General features: G+C 36.7%; 1 protein-coding gene across 4 annotated transcripts in view; it reads right to left on the bottom strand.

Moving 5' to 3' along the window:
* Positions 1-21,433, bottom strand: part of HTT (huntingtin) — an 83,720-nt gene that overhangs the window by 36,665 nt on the left and 25,622 nt on the right. For all 4 annotated transcript variants that reach the window (XR_013956321.1, XM_080611955.1, XM_080611956.1 and 1 more), the window contains 22 exons: positions 20,648-20,788; positions 19,865-20,023; positions 19,667-19,764; positions 17,975-18,114; positions 17,041-17,104; positions 16,495-16,595; positions 14,925-15,071; positions 13,770-13,890; positions 13,479-13,555; positions 11,425-11,576; positions 10,802-11,004; positions 9,789-9,915; positions 8,972-9,099; positions 8,160-8,270; positions 7,500-7,577; positions 6,613-6,836; positions 5,974-6,052; positions 5,679-5,840; positions 5,006-5,061; positions 4,071-4,219; positions 3,294-3,430; positions 1,223-1,339 (listed from right to left, as the gene is read on the bottom strand). Coding sequence is in view for 3 of the 4 variants with exons in the window: in XM_080611955.1 (XP_080468081.1) it covers positions 1,223-1,339; positions 3,294-3,430; positions 4,071-4,219; positions 5,006-5,061; positions 5,679-5,840; positions 5,974-6,052; positions 6,613-6,836; positions 7,500-7,577; positions 8,160-8,270; positions 8,972-9,099; positions 9,789-9,915; positions 10,802-11,004; positions 11,425-11,576; positions 13,479-13,555; positions 13,770-13,890; positions 14,925-15,071; positions 16,495-16,595; positions 17,041-17,104; positions 17,975-18,114; positions 19,667-19,764; positions 19,865-20,023; positions 20,648-20,788 (2,771 nt within the window). In the remaining variant the exon portion in view is untranslated. The remainder of the gene's footprint in view (positions 1-1,222; positions 1,340-3,293; positions 3,431-4,070; positions 4,220-5,005; positions 5,062-5,678; positions 5,841-5,973; positions 6,053-6,612; positions 6,837-7,499; positions 7,578-8,159; positions 8,271-8,971; positions 9,100-9,788; positions 9,916-10,801; positions 11,005-11,424; positions 11,577-13,478; positions 13,556-13,769; positions 13,891-14,924; positions 15,072-16,494; positions 16,596-17,040; positions 17,105-17,974; positions 18,115-19,666; positions 19,765-19,864; positions 20,024-20,647; positions 20,789-21,433) is intronic.

Below are 21,433 nucleotides of genomic sequence, written 5' to 3'. Positions count from 1 at the left end.
GGTTTTAATTCCAGGAAAGGAGTATCAAAGACAGCAAGAGACACATGCACACACTGGAGGGAGCCCAGCAGAAAGCCACATGGATGCTTACATTGGCTTGGAGCATCTGTCATACAAGGTGCACCTGCCATTGTCCAACCTGGAGAAGGCTCAGCATGATCTTTCTCAACATGTACAATTATCTGACCAGGTGAAGTGGGAGGAGGAGACAACCCAAGTACAGAAGAAAGAGTCAAAATCTTATCAGTGGTATCCAGTATAAGGATGAAAATCAATAGACACAAGGTGAAATACAGGAAATTCCATTTAAATACAGGGAGTTATTTATTTGTTTGTTTTCTGCCTGTAAGGATGCTCAGACACTGGAAAATGCTGCCCAGAGAGGAGGCTTCATCCTTAGAGCCTACCACAACTTGACTACACATGGTCCTTAGCAACCTGCTTTAGTAGATCCAGGTTTGAGGTGAAGACAGTATCTAGAGGTCTGTTTCAACCTTAACTATTCCATGATTCTATGGTTTATTTAAGCAGTTTCAGACTACATCTTTCCACCCTCTTCATCAAGAAAAAAAAGTAATTAGATCCAACTGCCATTACAAAAAAATAATTTTGACATTCTAGAAACATGGCAGAATCTTCACACCATTTAATAAGTGCTTTGATATCATCATATATGTAAGAGAAGTAGAATGAATTTCCTATGGAAACAGCCTTGAAGATATTGCACATACTTCATGCTCGTAACAGCCTTCCAGTATCTGAAGGGGGGCCATAAGGATGCGGGGGAGGGACTCTTCATTAGGGATTGTAGCGGCAGAACAAGGGATAACGGGTTCAAACTTTAAAAAGGGAAGTTTAGATTGGATATAAGGAGGAAGTTCCTTACTGTAAGGGTGGTGAGGCACTGGAATGGGTTGCCCAGGGAAGTTGTGAATGCTCCATCCCTGGCAGTGTTCATGGCTGGGTTAGACAGAGCCTTGGGTGATATGATTTAGTGTGAGGTGTCTCTGCCCTTGGAAGGGCGGCTGGAACTAGATGATCCTAAGATCCTTTCCAACCCTAACTATTCTATGATTCTATGATTTAAATATGACCATCACTTCAAAGACTTAGTTTACCTTGCAGTAATTGTTTTTTCATACATAAAAGCCATTATTGATGCATACACACATTACAACAACTGGTTTATATGTTTATAGATTTTAAAAACGCATAAAATAACCTGTTGTTTTGCAAGCATTGGGAGAATAATGTCAGCTATTTGCCGGGACAGTCTTTTCCATTTGTCTTCATTTTCTTTATGACACTGTTGCAATACCAAGATGAACATTTCTAGCACCTGAGGAAAAGTCCAAAAGAATGCAAGTAAACACCCACACTAACAGGAAACATTTGAGTAATACTGTCATGGGAAAAATATTTACTGCTTCATCCATTTGCCAAAAAAAGAAAAGAAAACCCACATGAGAAATCACACAACATTCTTAAAACCCCATTTTCAGGTTAAAAGCTTCTTCTTAGTTATGTCTTTTTGTTTAAGAATTCTCTAATTACTTTTGTAAATAAAAATAAAAATAAAAAAGCTTTCTTGATCCTTTTAAAAAGGATTTGTCAAAAGACTACTCAAACAACTGCAAATAGGATACTACATTCTAAGTGCCATATTGCAGATTCAACAAAGATGGGAAAAAGAACATTTCCTAGATGTATACTTCTTCTTCACTCTAGCTCAAAAAAGTTTAAATTTGGTCAAGGAAACAGAACAGACATTTTTATGGAGCTCATTCACCTGGGATATGTCACTTTCATATAAAATTTTTTAGGAGAGAATATAATGGAGGACACCAACAGCAAAGACCACTTCTAGTAACTGAATGTATTGAGGGTTAGAGAGACCACACTTTCAAGGATACACAGGCCAAAGGAAATTGGTTCAGAAAACCAGTTAGATGGAGCACTTGTAAAGGAATTCAGGTAGTTCAGATTCAGAAACACAGACAATTAAAAAGAGATCACCAGATGATCTGCTTCCCTGAAAGCTTTCTCATAAGAGAGGACATAAAAGTGATTCTGGGCTGAATAACTTAACTTTGGAGCTCCATGGATGGTAGCTACAGTCATAACAGAAACAAGTTAAAGGTTGCAGCTCTTGGAGCCTCACAAGTTACAGAGACACGACTGCAGAACACCCCAGCCACAGCCAGGGAAGAACAGAACTGCCCAGGGGTTGGTTTATACATACTGCACCAGTAGAATGGGACAGAACAAGAACTACAAATGGGATGGTGTGGGAAGAGCAGTGCATGGGTGGTCTTTAATAGATTAAGTGTGTCAGAAGAGAACCTGCTTGCAACCGCAGTACCTTATGTAACACAAAGTTAATCACTATTTCATATCATGTGTCTACAGGGTGTCATCATATAGTTATATTAGTCATTTTATGATTATAAAACTACACATTCAAAAGAAAATGTGGATACACAAAATTACCCCAATCTGAACATGCAGTTCCTAACAAATTATTTTGACAAGATGTACTGACTTTTTTCCAAGTGTTCTCAGAAAATACACTGCTTACATTAGCATATGCTTTTTCACATGATGAAAGGAAAAGTGTTAAGCACACGAATAAGCAATAAGATCCCATGTTAATCATGTCACTTTTCTTAAAATTACTTTTATGTTTTTCTTCTAAACAAAGCGTATTGAGAAAGTAATTCTTATACTCCTACAAGGCAGAAACATGTTTTCCAGACCCATGAGGTCTGGGGCAAAATGGTAAATGTCAATAATTGTCTAGCTACCAGTTTCACTACCTTATTCAAATAATTCATATTTTACAGTGTTATTGAAGATACTAGTATTGTACAGCAATACCTAAATCATCTCTATGCAGAATGTTTCATACTTTTAATCCTGTCCTCTCTTCTAATTTTACCCCCATTCTTTCAAGTTTATTGAATCCTAATTTATTTCAACTTTCCTGCTAATCTTCTGTTTATTCAATCTGTAACATAACCAAGACCAAGATCCTAACTGGAGCTTTTCAGTGCTTTGTTACCATGACTTGATGATAAAATCCCACAGACATGTTAACTTGAAATACTGATTTGTAGAGCAGAACCCTTCCCTTACCCCCAAAAATGTTTGCATACTCTCTATAAGGAAACATCACATACAGAATCCAGCTATTCAAGTTTTGTATACAAAGTCATCAAAATTGCCTGAAGCATTTTTAGCACAGCAAGGTTACCCTTTTACAGGCCATAAACAGGGCCATTTTCCTCTCTTACCTGATGGTACTGTATAAGTCTCAGCAGCATTGACACGACCACCTCTTTTTGTGTTTCCAGCTCTTTTCCAGCATCAGCTTTATTTGTTCCTCTTAACACAAAGAGATCATGAACAATGGGCTGCAGAGCTGGAATTGCTGAAATGAGATTTGGTTTTCCAACATGAGACAAGTCACTCTTGAACAGTGTTTTGTTGTACAGTTCAGCTACTAAACTGTGCTTTAGTTCATTAAAGGTTTTGCCCACAACCCCCAAAAAACCCCAAAACAAAACAAAAACCAAAGCAATAAAACACCACCAAACTTATTATGCATAATGATGTCTATCTTATGATTTCTAGTAGAAAATTTATATTATGGACATATTTGCCCATTCTCATAGAGCTAGACTATAGATATTTTTATTAAGTATTTCTTAGCAGAATCACTGTAAACTATGAGAAAGATGCTTCTAGTTAAAGACCAAAAGTGGAAGGAAAGTGAAAGCGACTAAAAACTAAAATCAAAACCTTTAGCATGGTGCTGTGTTATAAACTTATTACCTAATAAAGTTTCAAATAAAAACTTTGTTGCTATTATGTGCTATGCAAAATATGGGGTAGCAGCATTAGTAAGGCACAATAAAATTCCTGAAGGAGATTTATGTATTAAAGAATTCAAATTCTAGTGTATTCTGGAATAATCAATGTGATTACAGTTTTCTATAGCTTACTATTCAATACTGGTTTTATTGCTGAACTATTACTAACAAGTGTTGGTGCTTTTTTCTTTTCATTACCATGCGTAACAGCTTTCCTCCCACTGGCCATAATACCATCACACAGCTGAATGATCTTAGGAATTCCGATTATCTGTTTGGAATGATACCGCTCATAAGACAGCAACACCAGGAAAAAAAAGATATTAGGAATAATTGCCTCAGACTCCCTGAAAACAAAAAATGAGAAGTGTCAAGTTTGAATTGCACAACTCCATTCAGTAAAAATGAATCTTTTTCCATTATTTTTAAGAATGCATTGTTCTATTTTCATACAGTATTTCTATAATTTTTGTGCCTTGCTCTTTACTATGTTGGGGTTTTTTATCCCCCAAGGGATTTCTTTCAAGCTGTGACCATTACAGTGTGCTGGTACACAGTTACTAGTTTTATAACACACTACCTAATGCATATGACACACATTGGATTATTACTGTAGGAGATCCACAGACCAAAAAAAAAACCTCATCTGTTCATAACAACTCAAGTGTGAGAAAAAAACCCAAAGAGCTGACAGTAAAAACTCTATTGCATTGCTTACGATCTATTAGGTACTATACAAAATGTACGAGGTGATCAGAATGCATAGTGATTCACACTGACTCCACAATAGGAAGAAGTAGCTTTCCCTTCAGTAACTGAAACCTAGCGATGAAGTGCTGATTCCAGAAAGCACAGCTTGTTGAGGATTCCAAAAGAATGGTTTTACAATGTTAAATGGAGAAACAGAATGACATAGCTTAAGATTTCTACCCCCCACCACACACACACTTCCTGACTTCTTCAGCCCCCAATCATCTCAAAGGCCTGCCACTGGAGCCAGGGAATAAACAAGCGCATTGCCCAGATGGCAACTCTCCCTTTCTCATTAGGCAGAAACAACCAGCAAGACTAATCACTACATGCTTCAGACAGTTTAAACACATACTGTTCAAAGATCTTTGCTAATTTCATACCTGAACTGTCCTACTTCAATGTATTCAAACTGCTTTAGGACAAATCCAATAAACACCTAAAGAGAGAATAAAGTGTACAAAAGATACAGAGACATTAATTTCCATTGAAATAATTTTGACAATTACAAAAGTGTGTATTTTGGAAGGAGCAAAAGACAGGTACCGAACATCACATATAGTTTATTCTAACACTTATGAAGTGTTCCCTCTACAGTTACAGAAGATACTGAGAATCTTCTTGAAGTTGCAGCTTATTATAATTTGCATGAACCTATGCCACATTTTACTATAGTCTGTATATTGTTAAGTATAACCTTCTCAGTGATGTAACACACATATTCTCAATACAGAAAGATGGTATTTCTATTTGTAAATTAAGTTTTGACAACAAATTGTATTGTCCACATCATCTTATTCTTAATAATTCAATCTGTTGAACAGCTCTTAAATAGTTGTTGGAAAGCTTAGAAAGTAATTTACATGCAATAGAGAAATCAGAAATGTGAAGCTCTCTGGATGGGAAGAAGGCATAACTTGAATCTCGCCCTCCTGTAAGTATTTGTTTTCACCTATAGTACAATGACTGGATTGCTGCAAGTATCTTTGTTATAAATATGAAGCCTATGGGTGAGATACCAGTACCACAAGTTTCCCCAAGTGGTGAGGTACCAACCTGATCTGAATCCAGAAGACAGTAGTTAACTCGTAGCTGAACCAGTTGAGCAAGCAAGTCTAGAACTTGTCTCTGCAGCTGTACCGATGTTGTTGTGGTATATTGTTTCAATGCTTTTATGACAAGGGGTTCAAATAAACGAATGTGATTGTGAATAGCATTCTGTAATAGAGAGATTTTAAAGTAATCTAACATCTGAACATGTCTCTGGTTCAAAACCAAATTATGTTTTAAAGGAGGCAAAACGTTTTAAATCTAAGGTACAGCACTTTCAGGAGTACACAGATACAAGTACCTTATCAGCACGATGTTTTGCTGCACTGGTAATGCTAGTTTTCAGTTGTGTAGAAACTTTTTGCAGCACATCAAACCATCTGTCATAAGAAACAAACAAAAACCCATTAGCGTTAAAAAATGGGGGGACAAACACTCTCCTTAGATGCATATTGTTTTACCAATGCCAACTTTTATCTACTTGACTGTTTCAAGATTCTTAGTAAAATGAAAGAACAGAGACAACCTACAGTACACTTTTATCAGATCACATAGATTTGTGGACAAACGTAGCAGAGAAAGTTTCTGGTCTTTGCTTAGCCATCCCTTGCCTTTCTTTTAAGGCTATTTGCTATAATGACCAAATTAAATAGTTTTGAATACAAGCATTTAAAACTATTATGATTTTTAAAAACCTTAAGTGATATCCATTTTAAGAATTTAGCTTTGATTCGTAAAACTCATTAGAGATCATCAATACAGCGTTGCATTCAGGATGCCACTACCAAAACAAATTACTCTGCTGAAGTCTACAGGAGAAATAATACACAATACTGTAATTTCAAGTTACTTAGCTCCCCTATGATACTTGCATTTATGAAAAACAATAAAAAGAGATTCTAGTTCAAGCTAACATTATATCATAAGGGAAGAAAGTTACCCTGAAGTATCGTGTTCCTGCTCAGCCTGAACCATGTTCCTTAGACTAGCATCAGCAAGGGCCTGTGTAAAATGTGTGTACGGTGCCATGAAGCAATAATGATAGAGACCAGGTCTCAAATTAGAAGAACCTAAGCGCTGAGCTTTGCCTTGAGCTTTGTTGGGGTTTGAAGACAAGCCATCATACTGAGAAGCCAGATTTGTCCCAAACAATGTTTTCAATAACTAGAGGAGAAAATTGGGAGGGAAAAAAAAAAAAAAGTTAACATTTCAGGAAAAGGAGGGACAAACAAACCAAGTTGACTCCTCATCTTCTCAAAGGACTTAAGAGGAGAGGTTAAAGTTGCAAACTGTGAATCATACAGTTATATAAAAGAAGACAGAAAAGCTGGAAAAAAAACAATCCACATCTCACCCAAAAAGATATGATTGTTTTCATAACTTAAGCTGTTTCCATGTGACATCTCAATAGTCTACTAATGCTCACCTCCCACCAAAATTAAGCTTTGATGACTTGAACCCAAATGTTTAACTGGAAGCCATCAGTAAGGCAGTTCTTTGCCTTATTTGCCTTGGTTCTGATGTAGTTAACTGCCTACAGAACATATTTGGGAAGGTAGGAAACAACGTGGTTTTCTGAGCATTAGCTAAAACAGTTCTCTGAATTGGAAGCAGTTCAAGACGAAATTACGTTATTCAGACAGTATCAAGTTTCAGAACAAGTAATGAAAAAAATCAAAGAAAACATGCTCTGTTTGCTCCACCTTGGCTACAGTTTCTTCACATTACTTCCCTTAAAAGAATCTGCAAAATCTCAAGTGTCCGATTGATAACCTCAGGACATCAGGATTAACCTCTCAGTAACACACAAAAAAGTTACCTCCTTACCTGCTGCACACAAACTGTTGCCATTGTTGGCTCTCTGTTGAAACACGATTTTAGGTATCCCAAGATTTCTTCGACACACTAGAAAAGCAGAAGATAAGTGAACCTAGTTGCTTTTTTTTACTTTATCACATGCAGCATTACTATGAAAACTGGACAACAGCACAGGTTGCTTTACTAACTAAAACTACAGTAATTTAAGAGAAATCATGGGTGTGTGTAAAGAAATAAAAAAAATATGCAAGATCTGCCTCCTAATCTGAAAGCACCACAATGCATAACACCACAGTTAAGGCACAAAAACATATCAAGACACAGGAGAGGAACGGGAGCAGTATGCTTCCTGAAATTTTGTATATTTAACAAGAGTATATTTAAACATATTAATAGAGTAAGGATGACTGAAGGCAAGCCATTTTCCTGGTAAGAAAAACCTCCACATGAAATTTAAAGAGTAAAAGATTACTCCACTTCTCAACTACATTAATTTAACCTGGAAAATCTGCTTTAGCACTCTACTCAACACCGTGGTAGCGCAGCGCTTCTAGGACTACTGTCTCTCACAACAGCACCAATTTTAAAATCAATATGTGGTTTTTCCCCAACAAGGACAGAGATACTGGAAAACTTAACTACAAAAGAAAGAACACACAGATCTCATACCTTTCCAATGTCTTGAAGAGTAGCAAGTTCCAAGATTTGAGACAGAACATCCAAGGCAGACCGTAAGAAACATCCAAACTTTTCATTACTGTTTTGGAGATCCAAAGTAACCTGGTCCCAAAAAGTAAAAATCACACTTTCTATTAACCATTACTTCAGGAGATAAAAATTACAAAAGCAGGCACTGTCACAAAAAGATTTGTTGTCTAAAAATTCAGCATGGTTAGATTAACGCCACTGACAGCTTAGGCTCCCCTTATGAATGGTTACAAAACAGGACTTCATTTTGACTAAAGATCTAGTTTGAGGAAGTGACAACATCTGGAAAGGCCTAGGATGCTGACAAGCAGCAGTGAAGGAATAATGTATTTCTTAAACACAGTAGGTGTAATATGAATACACTCCCTGAAGCGTACAAATCAGATCACCAAGCCCCTAGGGAATGCATCTTCTGTGACCTGAACTAATAAGGAAAAAGCTTACCAATCCTGGAATAAACTGCAGAGAGAAAGAGACACTCGGATCTATTTGGCACTGCCAAGCCACCGAAGGGTCATTTGGTACCAGCATCAGCCAGCAGAGAAACAAGAATAGGGGGACAATGCCTATCAGAGGGATTTGTTTGGGGTTTCTGTTTGTTTTTATTCCTGGTGGTTGTGATTATTTGTGCGTGTGTGTGTGTGCGCGTGCGTGTATATAAACTGTTTACACAGGCAAACAAGTGAGTCTCAATACAAGCAGAGCCATGTTTAAAAGAAACAAAGTGATTGCCCAACCACATTTTAATTCAATCATCTGAGATCATGCAGTACCTTATAATTAGCATGGGTTGCTTTCAAGACATCGTATAACTTCAGATATGATGGAAGATGATAAAAGCTTCCTACTGAAGATGATTTACTTGTTGGAACAGGCCCAGCAGCATCAGTTTGCCTAGGAGCTTAAAAGTATATAATAGATTAGCACAACATACTTTCTCTAGGACCCTCAAGACATTACTGAACAGTATGAATTTTTCAGTCTGCATGCAGATTTTAAACTGCAAACACACTTTAACCACAAACACACTTTTAAACTGCTGTACAACTACAATGCGAACTAGCATTCCAAGAAACTAGCCCTCTGAGATAACACAAATTAACCAAGGCGGCTTACTACTGAGCCCAAGTACAATTTATGAAACAGAATTAACACCCATTGCTTTCATTCATTACTAAGGAAAAACAAATTTCAAGATTCAGAATCTTGTTTCCAGGAGCAACAGAAGCTACTCCTGTCAAAGGGTGAAGAGCAAATTTCATATTCCTTAGTAAAATACTTGCAAAAATTACTTCGTAATTTTAGTCAATAGATGAGTAGATTGAGAAAAGCGGTAAGTAAAAGGATTCAGCAGTACCTTGCTTCTGAAAAGCACAGTTAATTTTAATTAAAACCAAACCAGTAAGGAAGCCCCCACCTGCCTTTCCTGCAAAGCAGTACTCAAAAAGAACTTCTGACAGTGCGCCTGCCAGCCTTTTGAACCAAAACTTCAGAAAACCAGTTACTCAGTTTTATTTCTTCTCTCTATGCTGTAACCATACTCAGGTGAGGATGATAGGTGGGAGGGTTAATCGGAGTAAGTGTGCTTACCCGGACTTGCTTCACCACCCTTTTTAGGGCTCATTGGCACAGGGACCTGTTCAACGGCCTCCCTCTCTTTCCCCTTCCTCCGAATTGGACTAAGAGAAGGTGGGTTCGTGAGAGAAGGTAATGCTGCCTACAATTAAAGGAAGCTTGATTAATTTTGCATGCACAACTAGCTTTTCATTTTCTACACAAATATAAGTGTATTCATCTTTTGTTTAAACTTCCCATTATTTGACTGACAGTTAAATTGTCTCAACTCTCAGGTTCAGGACACGAATTTCCTGGGTGAAAAGGAAGAAGTTTACTGTATTCTCTACTTTACCTCTGAACTTCAGTGTAGGTCAATGAGATGGAATCACAACTCAATGACTAAAGTTTATTTTGATTCCAGACAAAAAGCACTGTCTTGGTTTCAGCTGTAACAGTTATTTTTATCGCCTGGGTTTTAAACCATGACAAGCATAAAAAAATAATCTCACAGTTTCAAAATATGAAGAAATTACTAATCCTAATAACACTGTTTTACAGGCACCAGGCAAGTCTCAAAATGTAGATGCCTCAAAAGAACCCAAGCCAAAACGAAAACCCAATGCCAAAAGTACCTCACAGGAGCTGTTTTAGAAGTCAAGATACTTTGCAGGATATTCAAAAGACAGAAGAGTTACTTTTAGCCCCAAAGGAGCTCAATGCATTACAATCAGCCAACAAAGCCAAAAGTCAACAGATGTTGACTCCATTTACTATATACACTCCTCACTAAATTAATGTTTCAGGTGAATTCAGCAGGAATAAAAGGTTCAAAAATTGAGGTCATATTACAAACACTGCAGAACTAAGGAAAATCATGTTACAGAGAAGAATGATATGCATGCTCTTTTCATGTTATTTGCTTTCCTACCCATAATGGAGTTATGTTATCAAGGTATGAGATGAGATAGTTACCCATATTAACTCTAAAATTAAGAGGTCTTTATCACAGCAGTATTTACATCACACAATTTATTTTTAATACATACCTTTACTGCTGGGCCAGGAGCAACATCATCCATTACATGTGCACAGATATTAATGACTTTCAGTAGGTGAGAAAAAAGCTGTTCTACTAAAGTAACAAGAGTTCGATCTGCTAGAGCCGGCCAGGGTTCCTCCTGCTTTGCAGCACCTTGGCTTGAATCTTCTTCAGCACTCCAGGGATTCTTTAAGCACTTGGGAGCACTTGCTGCAATATTAATTCACATTATTTACACAAAAATAAGATAAAAACCTCGGAATTAAGTATCAGAAAATTTTAGAGACATGTATGGTTGTCCTCTCTATATGAACAGAAATTCGAATAGAGAGAGCCTGCATTTTCAAAACCAGCAGTAGGTGCATAGTTCTAAACAGCAAAGAAAGTTAACCTTTCGTACCCAGCATGTACTAAGCATCCTGCATGTTCCCTTTGGCAACTAAGAAGAAATTTGCAACTTAGGGTCAGCATCTTTTCAAACATCCTGGGCGCAAGAAGTTTCTTCTTTATTTCTTCTGTTCTATCTTGCAAGTATTTTGTTGTGTGAGATCAAAACATGGTAAGATACAGGCCTTCTAATGCTAACAATAAAAATATCAGGACAATCCTACTTTCCTAGTTCTGCCTTACCTGCAAGCAAGTTTCCAGTCAAAATCAAAGCATCCTGATGTGCAGAGAGGTCCAGTGGGAACCATGCTGATGACAGGAGAGACAGGACCATGCCAGCCATTCCAATGGTACAGCCCTTTTGAGTTTCATCTGAAGGACTTGGCTGGGAATCACTGGAAGTTTAATATTGGAATGTCATGACCTTTTTCTCCTTCCTTTTGGTAAGTTTAAAGTCTTATGAAAACTAACAGTCAAGGAAACTACAGAAACACACCCAACTAGGACTTAAGAAAACTAATTTACAGCAGAGACCCAACAATACTTTGTCTTCTTAAAGAGCCACTACTATTTTTTTAAATAGCAAATACCAAAGCTGCTAGTGACATCTACTGATGAACGAAAGAATTCTGTATTTCATTGCTAACCAGTACAGTCCTGAACTACCTCCAAGTCAAGTCTTCCACATAGGCAAGTTAGGGATGGAAGACACAAGCTATAGTATTGCAGTGTAATAAGATGTTTGTCAGAATACTATACAAATTACACGCATCATTTCAAGGCTGTAAGGCTTGCTCGATATTACTAACTTTCTTTCAGGAAAGGATCTGATGCAACCTCTAAATAAAGGGATTTCTTTATTTTTTGGAGATTATTTTTTTAACCAATGTGGTCACTCTGGTCTAACACACTTAGAGCAATCTCAGAAAATGAATTTACACTAAGTAGAGCTATTATTTTGACAAAGCTACACAGGTAATTACAGTGACTTCCTTTTTTAATATATATTTTCACATGTAAGTGTTGTTTGCTATAAAGTTAAAAACCCATGAATTAATCCATGTTGAGTGCACACAGTTGGAATGCAACAGTTCAAATATTGTGAATTCTTAAGACAAAAAAGGATTCTGACAAAATTCTCATGTTATTACCCATGTTAGTTATTACCCATGTTAGTTATTACCCATGTTAGTTATTACCCATGTTATTATATTCTTATTACACGGAATTATATAATGTGTCTCGTTCCACAAAAATAAAGTTACAATCTAAATTAGTACAAATATGGGCCAAAAATCTGTAAAGAAGGAATTAGAAGAAAGAGCAAAGGCTGTCACTGCATCACTGATGCATCTTAAAACCAATATTTTTTTAGGCTGGATAGTGCAGAAGACGCATTGTTGCAATTCTGCATTGATTTTGTTTTCCAGCTAAGCACTGCTCACATCCTAACCTACTTCAGTTGTTAAAACTGGACCTATAGCTCACAAGACATCTTCTAGAATGCATACAGAGAGTATGCTACACTTATGGCCAGCAAAGGAAAAAAGGGCATCCCAACAAGAACAGCATCTGAGGGACAGCTGTGGGGTTTTGGGGTTTTGTTTTATTTTAAAACAAGATCATAGTTTGCAATAGAGTTTCAGGATACCAGAAAAATAAAATAATAGAGACATGACAACACTGAAAAAAATTGACACAAATTATGTTAAATCTATTTAAAAAACCAAACAGCTCTGCACATGTACACCTTCAGTAGCTAGCTTCACAGCTCATACAGCTCAGCACATTGATAATCAGAAGCAAAATCAAAGTTTTAGAGCTGCCAACTGTACAGTTACATTCTGAAGAAACCCTTCAGAATCAAAGTATTTTGGGGCTATCATGTATTAAATACACAGCACTTAAGTATTGGCTATCTCATTTGCTGTTCCCATTCAGTGTGCTGAATAGAGAAAGCATCTGATACTTTTACAGTTATGAAAGCAACTATGAAGTAACTTCCGTTACAACTGTTCTTCAACATAAACATGAGATCAAGGTGAAAATGATCATGTTCTGATTTTAGAGAGATACTACAAGACAATATCCTGAAGATATACATTTTTCAAAAGCATGGAATTTTTTCCTGTTATTTATTTTGATAGATACTGACCATATGTATCTATCTGTTACAGTGGCTGCAGCCAATCCCTGTGATATGTGCTGTGATTCCAGAGATGAATAAATGCTGACACTTAGTATTTTTAAAAGCAACCTGATGCCATACTTTATAAAGTTCTTGTCTGCTAACATACCCACAGTGCCATCCCATAGTCCAGGTGCAGACTGGAAATGTTGTGGAGAGAAGACACAAAGCTTCACAGCAGCCAAACTGAAAAGTTAACACCAAGAACTGAATCAGTTTCATCACTGGAAGAGTTTGCAACAACAACAAAGTATCTGAAGAGTGAGAATTAAATATATTAGTATTGCTCCTGCCACAGTACCAAAGATGCAGGTACAAATATAGCCAGGAAATAATAAAAAATAAAGCAAGTGAGAAAGACAAGAAAAAGTCAGCTGCTACAACAACTAATAAAACTCACTGTAAGTGCTCTTGTAGTGGATACTGTCAATGCATGGGAAATTGCTGCAATAACCCTTGAGAGATTGTTTTCCATAGTGACATCAGTTGGACTTTGCAGCATGTTGTAACCTCTATATGTTCTGAAATAAAAACATCTACACCATTAAAACATGTACTTAAAAACAGCTCAAAAATTATGGCTTAAATTGCTATTATTTTATAGACTGCTTATAAAATACAAAATCTGAGAACACTCCAAATACCACCTTATTTTCATATTTTTGCTTCTCTACTAGCAAAAGCAATTTAATTTATAAATCAGATCTTTTTATTAGGAAACAGAAACAGCAGATCAGACTCTCAATATTTAAGTAGGTGCTCTAGAGATCACCATCAATTCAACATCAGTCTGCTCTTGTTCAAATCCATATAACATTTTTTGCATGTTCACAACCTTTTGATTATTGCTGTAGAAAACCCCCCACTATTTTGCATCTAAAATAACACTGTCCATAAAGTTCTATTGTTTCCATACTACAGTAGATAAATCTGAAGTAACACAACCAAAACCATGTATGGAAAAGGTACATACTTAAAATCTTGTCCTACAAGCTGATAAGAGGCAAAGAGCCCCCATAAATACATACAACTCATACTGTCTATAAGACAAGGCATCTAAACAGAAGAGCTTAGGGAAGTGTAGTTGGCAGCAAAAATGCAGCAACAAGATCACACTATCAGGATTTATTTTTAAGTTATACAGGCAGTATAGACTTCTGCAACCACAATCATTGAACAGGATTTGAAGAGTTAGAAATCTGGATCAACCAACATACCTAAAGGATAACAATGTTCACATAGAATTAGCTTGCAATGCTGCACTTGTGCAATTTAATGGACAAAGAAGGATGACTTCAGGATGAAGATAAAAGTTTTCCACAGAACGACTCCTTATGATCAATACGTGAGCACATCATTAGTAACTCACACACCAGTTTATTCTTTAAATACGAATCTGTTTCTGTGGAGCCTAAACCTACCACAGATGCTCCTACAGACTGGAAAAAGAATTTATAAGCACATCGATTTGCAGGATTTAACTATGCTTCTAGGCATTACAAATTGAAATTTGGGTCCATGTTCCCTTTAGGGCAAGACAAGACATGTAACGTACCTGGTGATGGTGCTCACTGCAAAGTGAGATGGAGGCTGTGTTTCATGCATTAGTAGCTTCAGGTAGACACTGCTCTGATCTCTGGCTACTGCCACAACTGGATCAGCCTGCCCCTGATCGCAGTTATAAAACAGCTTTGGAACAAGCCTTAAAGATAATTATCAAAAAGTACTAATCAGAAGTTATTTAATATACAATTTAAAATGCATTTAATATACAGTTCAGAAGGGTGCACACACTAATTAGGCATTAAATTGTAAATGCTGTTACTAAAACCGATACTGTATAATGTAGCTTAAAAACGGGTCTTCATTTTAACCAAGGAGCACAAATCAGGGCAAAATCTGACATATGGTAGTTAAAAAAAACCAAGCATTTCTAGACACACCTACCCATACACACTGCAATGACCACTTCACTTGAGTATTTCTCTCTGTGTTTCCCTGTCTCCCCAGATGTTTTCCCCATAGATATCTGTGTCAACTAAAAACTAATTTCTACCCGAAAAGGCCAGTTCTTCACCATCTATGCAGTGAACCTTAAAACATACAAGACCCAGTCTTCTTGAAAAACATTTCAACTTAGACAACGACAAAAAAAGTACATTAGACATTTTCTGTAGACATTTCAACTGAATGCCCACATGGGATGTTTCAAGGGGCTTCTGCAAGCTTGGAGGAACGTTCTTAGGCAGTTAAGTCTTCTCCAACCTTAATACATGTGCTGTCACTAAGTCAGCCTGAAGATATGAAAAAACTCCAACTTGTTACCAGTCAGATAACTTAACTCCATTTCAAAAATCAAGTCCATGAATAAAAGCACAAATGCTAACTAACATGCAACACTGAATTACTTCTCTACTAAGCTGTTTCTGCAATATCAAGGCTTTTAAGTGGCAGAATTTTTAGGCTTCATTGTCCTTTATTTGTTATAAGGAATTACACAACAATCAATAATCTGAAAAAATAGGGAAGAGACTCCTCTGACACTAAAATATTGCAGAAATCCAGTATTACATACTCCCAACTTCTTTAAACGTAAAAATTAAGCCCCCGAATTCACATCAATAAACTACCAACTAATACTTACTTTTTGGTGCAGCAATTGTAAACTTTAGTACGGTACAGCAAACAGCAGCTTGTTAAACAAAATTAGCTGCTTTACTATCATCAGTTAGCATGAAAGTTTGAAGCTACACCACTTATAACCATGTGGGAAGTACAATGCGAGTTGAGACAACTTGGTAGAACTGCAACAGTTTAAGCCCAACTACTGTCAGGATACTGCTCGAATCACTTCAGCAGAAAACAAACTTGAAGTTGAAAGTGACCCTCAGAATGTAATACAGTTAAATATAATTGCAACGCTAATAAAGAGCCAAGTACAATTGCCTGATGATTTAGAATGATACATATTCTAAGTACCCCAAAGCTGCATTTGTCTCCCATCTTTCATTTAAGCAAAAATATAAAACCACCAAGGAATTATTTTAGTTACAGGTACACAGTAACACAGAAGTACCTTTCTAAACTTCTTTTTTTAAATGAAAGAATTAAAAAGCCATATATACCTCACTAATGAGGCTGCAGCTACATGTCTCACTCTTGGATCTTCATCTCCAAGCAGACATATCACAACATCGTTAAGCACTCTCTCCTGAAGTTTTAGTAGCTAGAAAGTAAGTTAGCACAGTAAAATTCCTTGAACATTTTCATCAATTGGCCAGATCGTTAAAAGATAGTTAACTAGTGAGATTTCATCTGTCATCCGAGTCAGTAAGATCATCTTTACCTTAACAGTGCCAAACACACCATTTAAATATATAAATGCCAAAACCCTTTTGAAGTCTAGAAAAACAACACAGCAAAACCACACACACACACCAGAGAACACCAAGATATTTGAATCTCAGTAGTAAAGTATCTTTCCAATCGTAACAAGTCTCAGAGCATGAGCTTTGAGACTCATACTTGCAAACATAACTTGCAAACAAAACATACTTGCAACAACTATCAGTGTTTAGAAACTGATGTTTAGAATTTAAAACATGAAGAGCTGAAATTGCACTGGTACTTTCATCCAGAAACACAATACACTTACTGAATAATTTACTTACACCAGTATAATGATGAACACCTCTGTGCAAGCTCTCAGTTTTTCCTTCCAAGAAGCTGACTAACCTACAGTAAACCAGAATTTAAGGTACATTAGTAAACATTAAATGGTATTTCTCCCTTTAGTGCTCTGAAGAGCTTTCTTGTTTATTTTTCTTAAATACACCACTGCAGGGAAACTGTAAGAAGTAAACAAACTTTTTGCTACCTTTCGAAAAGGCAAGCTATTTGCTAAACTATTATCTGGCTAGTGAAACAGAAGAATTACTTTTCTTTAGTTAAGAAAAGTAATTTACACATTGTGATTGTAATTGGTCTGGGCTTTTCCTCCCTTCTCTTCCCCATCCCCACAAGGAAAAATCAGATGGTTTTGAAAAGACAGTAACACATTCCTAACATCACTATTCAGAAAAGAGTTCAATTTTGTATGACTAAGGATAACTTGAAGGATTTTCACATAAACATATTTTGTCTTTCAGCTTGGAAGAACCTGTAGACAATGAGGGAATGCAAGAAAAGTAAGTAAAGTTGTATTCCTTTCAGTGTAACAGAAACCAAGCAACAGAAGAGAACTGACATCAGTGGAGAATAACTCATGGATTTTTTCCTATGAAAAATGTGCACAACTAAACATGAAATCCAAATGAGTTTCAAGATTATATGGCGTCTCTTCAATCACAATTTTTAGAAAACTTGATAAAGAGACCAATGAGTTAGAAACTCCAATACAGTGTTACAAGGATTGGGCTTGGTAGTGAAGTCAATAGTAAATTGACAAAGGAATTCATATATCCGTGAGGCAAATGATCGGTCTCACTTACTTTTGTGAAACTTGTTGATGTTTCAGAAGAAACTGCTCCATTATGCTTCCAGTTTCCTATACACAGCATCTTTGCACTGAAGCTAAAACACCCATAGAAAACTACAAACACTTACCGAAAATCTACCTCTGCAAGTGTTTCCAGAAGTTCTGTCCTTACTAGCCAGTAGGAGCTATTCTTCAGTGTAAGAAGGTCAACAATCAACTGTAAACCTAGTTCACTGTAACTGCTACTGCATAGGCTCATGATGCAATGCTGAAAAGAAAAAACAACTTTCAATTACATTACAGGAGAGGTTCTCTGAATCAAAGTATGTGAGTGAGTCAGAAAAGTCTGTTTTATTTAGAATACTAGAAAAAACTATTGCTTAATTGCTAGGAGAGAGTTCCAGAGCCAAGTACTTTGTAAGGCTAGGACAGTAGCTCCATGTGAACTGCTCAAACCCAATGCTGAATTTAAACTCCAGAGAGGAACACAAGCCTTGGAGATCAGAGGAAAATCCTTCAAAGAGTAAGGTCTAACATAGGGCTTAACCATCACAAGCACCATTAATTCTTATCTGTTCAAAAACACTCTCTCCAAATTTCCATAGAGTATTTTTAGACATTTTTAGTTCTGATTTCCAAAGTTCTTGAAACAGTCAGACCCCCACATTTTAATGGCTGTTCAACTATATGTGTGATACTTGGAAAAAGCTGCAGAACTCTATAGTATGTCATCTTTACCTACATAAAAAAGTACTTTCTTTTTCAGGGATTAAAAACCCAAAATGCTTTAGAATATTTCTTCCAAAAGGTATGAAGTCAGGCTACACTGTATGCTGAGGGAAAGAACAAGTCAAAATTGACTAATATAAGTTGCCATAACTGAACAATTCTAAGTCTTCCAAAAAGCCATAATCACAAGTGTAACCATAAATAAACCCACTATATTTAAGCAGTAAGATCACTGAACAGAATGTTAAAAAAGATAGCATAATTTAACTAACTGGATTTCCTTCCCTCCGTGGCATTACAGATCCCTCCTGTTAGCACATGAAATCATACTTTCCATACAGTATATGTATTTTACTAAAAGCTATGCTTTGCCTCACTGACCTATAAGCTACAACACAGTCAGCCACCCTGTGCCTCTCAGTGAACTAGTTTCCCTTGGCCTGCAATTCATCCTTCTTGCTCTACTTCTTTGGAAAATTCCTCAGGGAAAATCTCACTCCTCCATCCCTCTGCTTTTTCACACAACACCTTGCACAGATTTTGTTACAAAAATAAAATTCACACACTCTAAGCTCCACTCACCAACTCAGCTCTCATACTGATTTTAACAACGGTCCAATGGACTTTTTTCACCCAGTTTGAAAAACTTGCTTTCCTGAGACTTTCCTCACTTTTAAAAATTATTATTTCAGGAAATAATCACTATTTTATTGCCATTTCTCACACCAAATTTTTGCTCTCCAAATACAGGCTATAACCAGGTGTTACATGTTCACACTTCCTTCTTCAGCCTAGATATCCTATCCAATGAACTTATCCTATTGTTGGTTAATGTAACAGTACAGCTCAAACCAGTACATTTATGACTAGAAATGTCATTATTATACTGCTACATGATCTAACCAACATAATTTTCCAGCTGTTTGTTCCTCCACTTCTGTGCCTGAATTCATGTTTTCTACAATGAAGCTCTTGGGGGAAGAAGTAATTTTTTGCTCCATGTTCATACACCTGAGCATAGCAGGATCCCAGTCAACAAATAACACCCCTGTGATCTGTGGTGGTGCAAATAAATTGCTAGTTCTGCTTACCCTCACAGCTGTACAAGCCAGTTTGCATGTAACAGAGGACTCGTCTTTCAGTGTTTTCTGTAACAGAGGTATGCAGTCTACCAAGGAAAAGAGATTTCCTAACAAAGAGAGAATTTAGAGCAATGAAACAAAAGAAAATTTTGGTTACATAAAAAAATCCAAACCAAAACAAAACCCACCCTTAAAACAAATTGTTACCTGTTGAGCTTCTGACATTTATTAGCCATTTTTCCACATCAAAGCGGGATTTAATTAGAATAGAGTTGACAATTGTTCCACACAGAATGGCAGTGGCTCCTCTGATCTGGGGATCTCCGTGGTCAATGTAGTTCAGAATATCTGATACATACTGCTCCTCTAAGAAAATAAGTTACAACTACTTTATTTTAAAAATACTAGTCTTAGACTTAACTGATCACTAAAAATGTTTCAGTGGAGGCACCGTTTCCTGTACAATCAGGATCAGCATATTCACAACATGCCTGCGTTGGTTCTACCCTTGGATGTAACCTACAGATCATTCACACCATCCACTCCAGTGATTACATATAAAAACATCAGCCATTTATTTCAATTGTACACAAACTGCTCTGGGGAAATCTAAGAAGAGTTTTGGTTAACGCTGCACCTTTGCCACTATCGGTATCAAACCAGTTGAACACTCCAGGTCCCTGATGATCATATTGCAGTATTTATAAAAATTAACCTAGTGGCTTAGAAACCATTTATAAGTTGGCCTGAAATAAACTAGAAGAAACCATTTATAAGAAAAGCAAACTGCTTCTGTATAGCGGTTGTACTAAAATAGCTTCATCTTGTCAGAAGCTATATAAGCTCATTCAATGAGACTTCATTTTTATTAAAAGCAAAAATAGTGTTCAGACAGCATGTTCATACCAATACTGGCACAATATTTAGTGCTGCCTCATGTATTTAAAAACTCAAACACTATTAAAATGGAATAGGTGAACTGCAACATACCATACTCTTCTCCCATTGCTTCAAGAGGTGTTTTATACAGTTTGCTGAAGAAAGACTCAGGGTGAAGTGCAACAGCTGCTCCAACACAACTTACTGCCAGGGCTTTTACACTGACTCTCACATCTCTATCAGGAACTAAAGCTGGGGAGAAGAAAACAAACCCAGGGGGTATTTAAAAGCTTCATGAATTGTTTTTAGGTTAATTAATAACTCTGTATGATATAAATAGCTTAGCCTAGATAAAAAAAAAAATGAAGGCAGAGCAAGTAGTTCCAGTTGATCAGAGGCAGCAGTTATATATGGTCTTTTTGTTTGTTTTAAAAAGACAACACACCAAACTAATACACACACTACCACCTCGCTTCCTTCATCTCTAAGAATACAGCTATTACACTCTCTTTCCAAGAACACTACATTAGCAGAGTACATGAACAAGTAATAATTTAGAAAAGATGTTTCTTTTCCCCTTAAATGCTCACTTCAGTCATATCTAATGACACATATACACATGCCTGTGACATGGACTTTCCAGTGAAAAAAAACTGAAGCAGCAGTGTATGCCATAAAGGCTTCCTGGAAAATCCCCACTGACATTTCATTACTATGCTAGAAAGGCAAATATTTCTTCTTTTGAGCCCCAGTCGCCTCCTCCAACCATCACGTACTCTCAAAAAGCCTCTTAGACCATCTCACATGAAAAACAGCCTCACTAACTTGTTCAAATGCTGCAAGATGTAAAAAGTGGAGAAAAAAAGTTCAACTTGAGATTTCACATAGGTCTTTGAA

The sequence above is a fragment of the Psittacula echo genome (genome assembly GCF_963264785.1).
Source record: "Psittacula echo genome assembly, chromosome: 1".
Taxonomy (NCBI): domain Eukaryota; kingdom Metazoa; phylum Chordata; class Aves; order Psittaciformes; family Psittacidae; genus Psittacula; species Psittacula echo.
This window is presented reverse-complemented; position numbering and strand designations above follow the sequence as displayed.